This window comes from Andrographis paniculata, unplaced genomic scaffold (genome assembly GCF_009805555.1).
Source record: "Andrographis paniculata isolate CXL003 unplaced genomic scaffold, ASM980555v1 Contig46END, whole genome shotgun sequence".
NCBI classification, from domain to species: domain Eukaryota; kingdom Viridiplantae; phylum Streptophyta; class Magnoliopsida; order Lamiales; family Acanthaceae; genus Andrographis; species Andrographis paniculata.
The window spans coordinates 472,135-482,580 of NW_026137580.1; the positions used below are offsets into that span (position 1 = coordinate 472,135).

The window sequence follows — 10,446 nt, forward strand, 5'->3', positions numbered from 1 at the left end:
TAAATAAAAATAAATATCTAAAATTTTATTATTAGAGGCAATAGTCGGAACTCCTGTTGCTCTAACTCAATCTACAAATTAAATCATAGTGATATCTATTTAAATTGTTACCACAAGTTTGGTTGGATATGAAAATTAAGAAATAATAATATTGTAATATTAAACATAAGATAGGTAAAAACTAAAATTAGAATATTATAGAAAATTTATAAAATAATTAGTAAGAAAGTAGTGAGATAAATAAATAAAATGGTAATAAAATTGATTATTATTTGTTAAAATAAAAATATGTATAAGTGTAGCTGACTGTAAAAAATAATATATACTATCACATCAAAATTCTATTTAAATAAAAACTCAAATCAATACTCTCATTTCAAATTAATTTCTAACAAGAAGCAAACAAATATATATATATATAATACTTCATTTTTCAAAATAATATAATTGTTAACTAAATATGTTTTGTAAGATCTTTTTACTAAGATATGCTTACGTTTTAATTTTGTGAAATAGTTTATATATATTTTAATAAAAAGAAATTATATAGATAATATAAAAATAAATAAATATGTATAATATATTAATTTTTATTTAAAAATATTTTGATTTGAAAAACTAAAAGAACACACTCTTATATTTTGACATACTTTTTATTAAGGGTTTTCTTGAATTAGATAATTTAACTTAAAAGGAAAATACATAATTGATGTAACATTTTATATAAAATTAAAAATGTTGAAAATTATGAAATTTTGGTGTGTTTATTTTTTTTTATATATATTTTTCGTTATATAATTTTTCAATTTTTCTTAGACACTATATATCTCATTTAATCATTTTTATAAAACAAATACATTAACAATTATTTTATATAAAAAAAACCCCACACACAGTAAGATTTTTACAGTCTAACCATCTATCACAAATGTTTCTACAACACATGCAAAAATCCAACTCACATAAACTTTAATAAATAAAATTTAGAACTAAAAATAAAATAATAAAATCACCAAAATGAGCATTTGGGCACATAAACGTGCTATACGTGTGTGTATATATATTATTAAGAATGAATGAATAAATGATGGCCCCAAAATTTGAACAAGCACACACAAGTAATAATAATAATAATAATAATATCCCTTATAAGCAGCAAACACGAAAATGTATTGAGATTCATACCTTTTGTTTCCCTTTTCCTCCTAGTCTTTCCAATTCAGCTTCACTCTCCTTTAGTTTTTCTTTCAGTATCGACACTTTCTGCTCCACTTCTTCCACTGTTCCTCGAACTATCGATGGCTGATAAGCTGTTAAGAAATGCCGCGAAAACGATTGCAATGCTTCAACCCCGCAAACCTGAAAATTCATACAACTATCTATCAACCACAATTTTAGATCGATACATGCTTGCACTATCAAGGGAATTCCCACCTTTAGTGTAGTCAATCTATAGGATTGAATGTGATTAGCTTATTCTAAACATGAAGTTTCAATAAAGAAAGAAAAATATTAAAATAAATCGGCGTAACAATGTGAGATATTAGCCAACATCTATTTAGCATTTATATGTAACTATTTTTCACTAGCTAATGTTGGCATATGACTACTATACGTAATGTGTCATTATTTATTCGTGAAAAATGTAAAAAGTACTATTCATATCTATATTTATTTTCAACTCCACAAAACATTTCGTCAATTAGGCATAATTGACGGGCAATAGATAGATATTCCTATACTATATATATTTTATATTTTCAAAAGATTCGGAAAAACAAGTGGCAAATTACTATTATTTGATTGCGATATTAAATATATATTATTAATATGCAAATATATATATATATACAAAAATTTAGTTAAGTTTAAACTCAATTCCTACAAATGTTGCATAAAGGGATCCAAGAAGTGATTCTTCTATAGTTCTTTTTTTTTTTTTTTTTTTTTTTTTTTTTACACTCAACAATAAGTTCATCAAGTTTAGTTTTAAAAAAGTTATTAGCCAATCCCATGAATAAAACTAACACAATACTCAGTGAGGAATACGCATGTACCTCTTCGGGGAGCAACGGAAGCTTGGTTATGTAAAAATCATCGTACAACACGTAGAACTGATCCAGATACTTTTGCTGCATGTTCATTCTAGCTTTGAGCAATTTCGATTCAACAACTAACAAGATGGAAAAAGATTTCCCAGTTAAATGGCATTCATTCCTTAAAAAAAGAGAAAGCAATCCATCATCAACAGGAAATTGAAAACTTACTTTCTTCATCAAAAATAACTTGGTTGATTATAATGTTGTGCGTATCTATCTCAAATTTAGTGAGCTCCTGAACTAGTCGTTCTGTTTCATACAGAGACAGGAATTCCGGAATGCATACACAGACAAAAGTTGTCATATCCTGACAGACAAAAGATCATGAAAAGATAGATATATTTAGATTTTCCGAAAGAACGTCAGTTTAATAATACTCAATTGAAATTTGTACACTATATACGCTTTTTTTTTTTTTTTTTTTTTAATCTTTGGCACATATTGAGAATATCTGGTACTTATATTTTTCTATCATTGATATAAACTCTAATGGCATTTGAATGTCATAAGCATTACAAGTAACAAGAAGTATGTATTTAGACAAGGAGATAGAGGAGCTTACAGGATCCTTGAACTGATTGTTCACTTGTTCAATCACATCTTTCATGCCTTCAAGCTTTCCAAGAAGGTCATCTTCACCAAATTCGTCGTTAACCCCAAAGAGCCGTGTTATCTGCCATCAAAGATCAATGTTTGTTACTTCCCAAGAAAATGCGCATCGAAGAAAACTAACATGCTTATAACTAAACCACTACAATTCTTAGAGTTTGGTAACACTATCCACAAAAAGTGTTTCAATCTGCAGTTGCAACAGAAATACAAATGGAAAAACAGAAACACAGATTGCTATTTCAGGTCTTACATTAGGAAATATTAATATACTCATCCATCAAAGTATGAGTTATAATATAATAAAAACATATATTCACACTCAGCCCATAAGCAATCTCAGACTCAGACAGTAATAAATTGCGACGAAAGGTATATATCTTCTTGACATCAGACCATTGTATTTGGCTACTGCCAAACCAGAAGATATAACAAAACAGCAAAACACCATTGTTTTAAGTGTTTACCTGGCTGAATAAACCACCAAACTTGTTTCTTAAACTCATCATCTTGGATAATCCCTTTTCTAATGTAGCAGGAAATTGTAAAAGACGAAGAGTATGTCCAGTTGGAGCTGTGTCAAACACTATGACAGAATAATCCATAGTCTGCACTAACCTGAAAACATTGGCATACACATTTGAACATGAGAATTATTGCATAACAGAGTACTTTTTAACCTATTCTTCAACATCGACAATCAAGTTTTTCAACTCATTATCGGAAGTGTAAGCATTGTAATCACTCTTTTTTAACTTTTCCATGGGAACTAAAATAATTCCAATAGATATGTATGGCCTGAATTTTGAATCACATTTCATAGATCTAACATAGTACTTTTGCACATATTCTTCAACATTGACAATCAAGTTTTCACTTCCGACAAAATCTAGGGCTTGAAATTTAAATCACATTTTGTAGTCCACAACAAAACATAAAGCTCCTAAAATACCAGAATGTCATCAGTCTAAATAAACTTCAAGTCTCAAATTTATTACAAAAGGATCAATAATGCCTATATTGTGACCAAAATTGCCTGAGTTTCTTCAAGAACAAATATAAAGCATACCAGAATCATCTATAATTTGGAAAATGTGCAAGAGGCACCAGAATTTGCCTAAATCAACACATTAAGAAATACTTAGAACACAATAAATTCAAAAGCTCCAGTGAAAAATCACCATTCAAACTCACTTGAGCATCTCTGCAAAACTCATGGCCTCGTCAATTCCAGGGATGGAATTAGTCAAATCGGACATGAATCCATCAGCCATATCTGCACCATGAGTCTCTTCATATTCCACATTAGGATCAACTTCCTACAATTTGCAGATGCATACTCAGAAACTGCCAGCCAATCCACATATAAACATATCGATTAAGATTCCAAAATTCCTCACCATGGCGTACAAATTGGAGAATCCTGTGACAAGCGTAGGCGTCTTCGTGAATCTCTGCTGAAAGGCGTCGCTCAAATTGTGCGCAGGGTCGGTGGATATTATGAGCACCGACGATCTCACCTCGGAGAGCAGAATCGACAGGATTGAGCTGCAGGTAGTCTTCCCCACGCCTCCTTTCCCCCCGACGAACACCCACTTCAGCGTGTCCTGGTCGAGGATATTCCTCAGTGATCCCTCCGGCACTTCCTCATTGGAACCCATGGAAACTACGATTCGATGCCCCCAATTTCGATCCTGATTATTGGATTGAAGGACGCCTCCTTGTTTATTGATCCTCTGGAAATTAAGATTACGATTACAGAAACAGTTGCGGCAAATTTTTAACTTCCATATGATATCCTCAGAAGAATTGCAAGCGGTGGAAGCAGGAGATCTAACCGCAAAAACGTTCCTGATTCTCGCGACATTGGTAGGATTTCTTCTTCATTGAAATTCGAGGAACAACTATGCAGAATTGAATTGGGATTGATAATTGATTTCTGGATTCGGAATTCGTAGAGCAATACGTTACGTGGCCTTCATGCTGAATTGCTGATTTATGTTATTTTATTTGCTGTTACATAATAATAATAATAATAATAATAATAATAATAATAATACTTATTTTAATTTTTTAAAAAATTATTAAAATAAATGATTATTTATTTATTTTATTTAAAATATTTTATGCAAACATTACATTAATATTATAAATAAAAACATATATTTTTATTAAAACATTTAAGCTTGGCTACGATGAGTGCGGTAATGATTCAGCCCAATTTCTTAAATTTTATTTAAAAGTTAAAAATATATATTTAATAAAATATCATATTATTTGTAGATAATATAATTATTTATATATATATATATATTCAACGTTGGCGGGCACGCCTTTTGCATATATTTATATATCTTCCGCCGGCGCAGTCGGAATTTAACTTAATCTGGTGAGAAGGATATATATATATATATATGTATAGTCATTTGTTTATACGAGATTCCGTCGATGGTATTTGTAAACTTGAGGAGGAAGAGAAATCCAGGTACGAATGCAATCAGCGTTTTGGGTGTTAATTGAAATGATTCTGGTAAAAAGCTGAAGAGTTTTTTTTTGTATTTCTGCTTATCGTTACTGCTGCTGATCTTTCGATCTAGTTGCGAAGTTGTGACATTCGTGGATTTATCGCCATCGCTATTGTATGCTATTTCTGTTTTTTGATTCTTCATCGGTTTAAAAAAATCCTTGATTGCGTTCTGAATTTGTGTATTTCGTGTTGTGTGTGTGTGTTTTCACAGGAAGCTTAGATGTATGTTCCTGTTTCTTCCAGAATTACAGCTTCGAGATAAATTTTAGAGCGGAGTGCATGCATCCTTGCTGTTTTTTTTTTTTTTAATCAATACTGGTGTATATATGTTAACCTTTCAGGTTCATCAATATAAAGCATGAGTTCATTGGATGCCACCAGAGCAGAGCTTGCTCTTGCAGTTCTATATCTAAACAAAGCTGAAACAAGGGACAAGATATGCAGAGCTATACAATACGGCTCGAAATACCTTAGCAATGGAGAGCCTGGCACAGCCCAGGATGTCGACAAATCAACTAGCTTAGCACGAAAAGTTTTCCGCTTGTTCAAGGTCCATATTTTCGAATACTTTACAGTAAAGGATTCAATCCCTTTAATTGTATAAGCAAGTTTGGTTTGTGAGGTACAAAAGAATTCACATAACAAAAACAACTGTTTTATTCTTTTATCTTTTGGTTTTTCTTTGTCCTAGTTTATAAATTGTCTCCATGCACTCATTAGCCCGAATGCTCCTGGAACTCCTCTTCCTTTGGTGCTGTTGGGAAAGGTACTGACTCCTTGTCTGCAAGTTCCTATATAATTGTAGTCAACTGAATGTATAAATGTTTAAGCTTTTGAAAAAAAAAATTCTTTTCAGTCGAAAAATGCACTCTTGACTGGTTTTTTCCTCCTGGATCATGTTGTGTGGCTCGGTCGGACAGGCATATATAAGGTACATACATATTAAACTTCTCTACTTCAGCAGAATTTGCAAAATGGATTGTCATTTAGAGGTTTCCTTATGCAGAACAAAGAACAAACAGACTTACTCGGAAAGATATCTATCTACTGCTGGTTAGGTGCTTCAACCTGCACCTCCCTCGTCGAGGTGCACACACACACACACACACATATATATATATATATAGTATTGTTTCTTATGAATAGGATTTGAATTAACCTTTGATCCATGAGAGAATATACTGGTTCTTCTGATTTGAACGGCCTTTAAGGTTACAGCGATGGAAGTAGAACTAGTTTCTCATGAATGGTAGCTGCTGAGTGTTGAATCAATGTCCTTTGCGTTAACACTGCTTTCATGTCGAATTAGTCGAGTGAAAATGGATACTACTTTTATTAATTTGTGACATTATCAGTAGCTTCGCTACTCAATATTTATGTACAGATTGGTGAGCTTGGAAGGCTTTCGGCATCAATGAAGAAGCTAGAGAAGGAACTCAAGGATAAGGACAAATACAAGGTCTGTATATATATTAGGGGCACTTGATAATATGATCTGGCTTTGAATTCTTGTCATTGATGCAACCATATGCCATTACCTTAATTTCAGGACCAAGAATACTGCAGTAAGCTTAAAAAGTCTAAGGAGAGATCATTGGCTCTGATTAAAGCCGCCATGGACATAGTTGTAGCAGTCGGATTCCTTCAATTAGCGCCGAGGAAAGTCACCCCTCGTGTAATTGGAGGTTTCGGCTTTGCGAGCTCCATCATCTCTTGCTACCAGGTAATAAAATACACATCTTGATCCCCCTCAATTGATGTTAACGAAGCACTTGCTTTCTATTCACTATATCTCTGATTGGGAAACAATCATGTTTAACAATCATGGGGTTGCCAATGATTGAAAAATCGAATATATTTGAATTAGTCCTGATCAAATTAGAATTTTGGTCTTTCATTCGGCACTTGAATTACTTTTTATCACACTATGACCATTGCCTTCTGGGCTTAACTACATGACAATGGCTGCAAAGAACACCAATGGACATTTAAGTTCATCTGATGAAATTTTGTAGCTGAAAAAATATTTCCATTGTGTTTGGCAGTTGTTTCCATCACAAGGAAAGGCGAAAGCGACGTGACCGAATTCCTTTCGACAGGTAAGCTATCACCCTTGTCCTTTAATACTACTATAAGGTTTGATGCTTTGAAGCTGTAGGAGCAACTTGTGATAAACTAGATGTGATCGAATTTCGGCCTCGTTACTATGATATTTAGATTCTGTATCGGTATATTATTTGATGGAACAAACATCACCTATAAACAAGTAACTTTATAGGGAGAGATCGGGTTGGTATGGTGACTGGATTTGTGACTCTTAAGGATATAAATTGAAAATATGCTGATACTTTCTTCATCTTTTTATTTAGTGTGTCTTGTTGGCCTAGCTGCATACTTGAAGAATAGCAAATGTGAGTTTCTTGGTCATAAAAAAAATAAAACACAATTTAGTAGAAAAAACAGAAAAACTTCAATCTATGTATATCTCTATGAATCTTTCATATATTTAGCTATGTCTGCCTATACATTAGAAAGTTATATTGCCAGTCTTACCATCCCTACTTTAAAAGTTAAAAAACAAAAATACTCAACTATTTTTTTTATATTTACTATTTTTTAATAAAATATTTATTTATTTTTTAATTTTTATATCAGACCCAAATAGACTATTTATACGGGAAGTAAGAAGTAATAGCTTTAATGGTTCTATATATATTTTTACTGTCTTTGTTTGTTTTTCAATAATAAAATTTTTTATTGACAGTATTGAATGTTATTAAAAATCAATAAATCAAAAACATTTAAGGATATATCATGGTGTATATTTATGTTTCCTGTTTCGTCCCATAACAAAGTATTTATTTTTTTTAGTAATTGTATTGTCTACTTAACATTACAATTATTTTTCCAATATACAATATATTACACAAATGTCATTACTTTTATATCATACAATACTAATAGGGTTAATTTAGTTTTTTTTTTACCTTTATTTCTACTTTATCCTAATATAATACTAATATTTCTAAAACTCCGTAAAAAAAACAAATAAATATATAGATATAAGACGGAGGGAGTATAACTATTTATCAATCTCTCATAAGGGTAGAAATAATATACCCTATACGCATCAATCTTTACTAAATAGGCTTTAACATCATCATATAGGCACAATCTAACCTTCATTAGACTATAACTCAAGATTGGTTAGGGCACCGGGAGTTTACCCGGTATGCACTTTCCCAATACTAAACACGCTCTAAAGATAGGTAGTGCAATCCAAATTATTCTCTAGAAATCAATAAATTGTGTAAACGGAATTTGAAACAAGTCATTTTTACACCGATTATTTTTTTTACTTAGACTTGAATTATTGATATTTTATAGTAAAATATAATATATATATTATTTATATTATATGAATATATATTGTTATTTTTTAAATTCGTCAATGACGGACAATAAAATTAGTCCAGTCAAAATCGATAAAAATTGAGTTCTCGGCCTACTCAAGAAAGTATCTGGACTTGAAATTGATGACGGATGTGGATGAAATTGTTTGCGTAATTTGATTTGGAGCTGGTTTAGTATAACGGGAGCGATTGAGATTCGATCATACGGGTGTAAAAATGAGACACGAATTAGGGCTGAAAATGAAATAATATAAATTTGAAACGGATAAAATAATAAGATGCAAGAATAACACAGAGTAGAGCAATAATAAGAAAGAAATGAATTTGATACTGCAAAAACTAAAATAAAACAAAACAATAATGTACTAAAAATAGAGTAAGAAAAAAGAAACAAGAAAATGGGTTTGAAAAATGAGTTGATTATGATATTTCCTATTTTGGCTCCCTTTAAATATTCATAAATTTGTCTTGACAAGAGTTTGACAATTTTTTCAATTCTTCACTAATCTAAGGAAAATTTTAGTTCACAGGCTATTAGGTATTTATACTCAATGGATAATTTTTTTAGCGGTTGTGGGTATCCGTATCATAAAAAAAAATTAAAAAAATTAAAAATTGACAAGGATTCTCATCTCGTACATAATCTTGATTTGCCACGTTGATTTTCTTTGTCGACCTAAGTCTGCAGGATATTAAGTTTGATTGGGGTTTATCCAAGGCACACTTTCGGATAACGGCCGCAAATTTTCATATTTTTAAAAAAAAATAATCAGTAAAAGATTATCGGGTGATGTGAAGTGAATTCATAGCTGTGAAATTGTAAATTCAATTCCCTGGCAATTTTAAAAGTAATAACTAACATCATAATTTAAAAAAAAAAAATAGTGATAAAAAAATATACTCTCTCATTTCCAATACAATTACTATTTTTGTCCGTTTAAAAACAATAGTCTCATTTCCACAAATAAGCGCTGTCAGTACAGAATTATACTTATTTTTTCATTAATGTTATACAATTGCATTATCTATACTTTTTATCCACTGTAAATATAATATTAATATTCTTTAAATTTCGTATCAAACACAGCTCAGACTATAGATTCAAAAAAACAACAGCGAGAGACACGTGAACGCTGAACAGTGATGAAACCATTTGCGGCCAACAGAGGGTTTTGCTGAGTCAGATCCACCTCAACACCCAATGCAACTATGACACTCAATCATTTAATTATTTATTTATTTAATTATCCTTTATTAGTGGTGATGTTCACCCCTCAAACAGTTACACTTTTTTATACTATTTTTTTTTTTAAATAAAAGACATTATATAGGAGTATTAATTTGTGGCCCCTCACCCACAAATAAATAAATGGATTGATATATCATTTTTAAATTTCTAATTGTGTCCAATTTGCCTTATTTTATTCTAATTAAATATGATTAATGTCACAATCATAATCATAGCCTTTAATTAAGTACTCCCAGACCCAACACCACAAAATTATTGAACCCAAATTTAACGGCTGACTTTACCATATTAGACCATCTCTAATCCTACACTGTATTTTTCAGATGATGTACAATCATTTTATTTTAATCATAAATTTTAATTTTTTACTCAAAAGTATATTTTTTATATATATATTTTTTTTATATTATTTTATATAACTTTTTATAGTTATAAATTACACCTCAATTTTAATTTATTTTTACATTAGATTCATATACATATAATTTATATTTTATCTAAAAATTACATATATACAAATTAATATTTATAATTAATAACTATTACAAA

General features: G+C 30.6%; 2 protein-coding genes across 6 annotated transcripts; one reads left to right on the plus strand and one right to left on the minus strand.

Moving 5' to 3' along the window:
- Positions 1 to 1,000: 1,000 nt before the first annotated feature.
- LOC127252613 (ATPase GET3A-like) lies at positions 1,001 to 4,668 on the minus strand. 2 transcript variants are annotated; one of them, XM_051276870.1, is made up of 8 exons: positions 4,547 to 4,668; positions 4,109 to 4,444; positions 3,903 to 4,027; positions 3,176 to 3,326; positions 2,662 to 2,772; positions 2,268 to 2,406; positions 2,058 to 2,173; positions 1,001 to 1,359 (listed from the first exon to the last, which is right to left on the minus strand). In XM_051276870.1, the coding sequence occupies exons 2-8, from the start codon at positions 4,367 to 4,369 to the stop codon at positions 1,180 to 1,182; spliced, it is 1,083 nt and encodes a 360-aa protein (XP_051132827.1). In that variant the 5' UTR covers positions 4,370 to 4,444; positions 4,547 to 4,668; the 3' UTR covers positions 1,001 to 1,179. The 2 variants fall into 2 exon arrangements, with proteins under 2 accessions (XP_051132827.1, XP_051132826.1); XM_051276869.1 differs by having other exon boundaries at positions 4,109 to 4,668.
- Positions 4,669 to 5,072: 404 nt separating this feature from the next.
- Positions 5,073 to 9,996, plus strand: LOC127252735 (peroxisomal membrane protein 11C-like). 4 transcript variants are annotated; one of them, XM_051277049.1, is made up of 9 exons: positions 5,444 to 5,457; positions 5,577 to 5,785; positions 5,927 to 6,001; positions 6,092 to 6,166; positions 6,242 to 6,322; positions 6,620 to 6,694; positions 6,785 to 6,958; positions 7,281 to 7,334; positions 9,741 to 9,996. In XM_051277049.1, the coding sequence occupies exons 2-8, from the start codon at positions 5,594 to 5,596 to the stop codon at positions 7,314 to 7,316; spliced, it is 708 nt and encodes a 235-aa protein (XP_051133006.1). In that variant the 5' UTR covers positions 5,444 to 5,457; positions 5,577 to 5,593; the 3' UTR covers positions 7,317 to 7,334; positions 9,741 to 9,996. The 4 variants fall into 4 exon arrangements, with proteins under 4 accessions (XP_051133004.1, XP_051133006.1, XP_051133005.1 ...); XM_051277048.1 differs by having other exon boundaries at positions 9,736 to 9,995; XM_051277047.1 differs by lacking the exons at positions 5,444 to 5,457; positions 9,741 to 9,996 and adding an exon at positions 5,073 to 5,193 and having other exon boundaries at positions 7,281 to 7,591.
- The last annotated feature ends 450 nt before the right edge of the window (positions 9,997 to 10,446 follow it).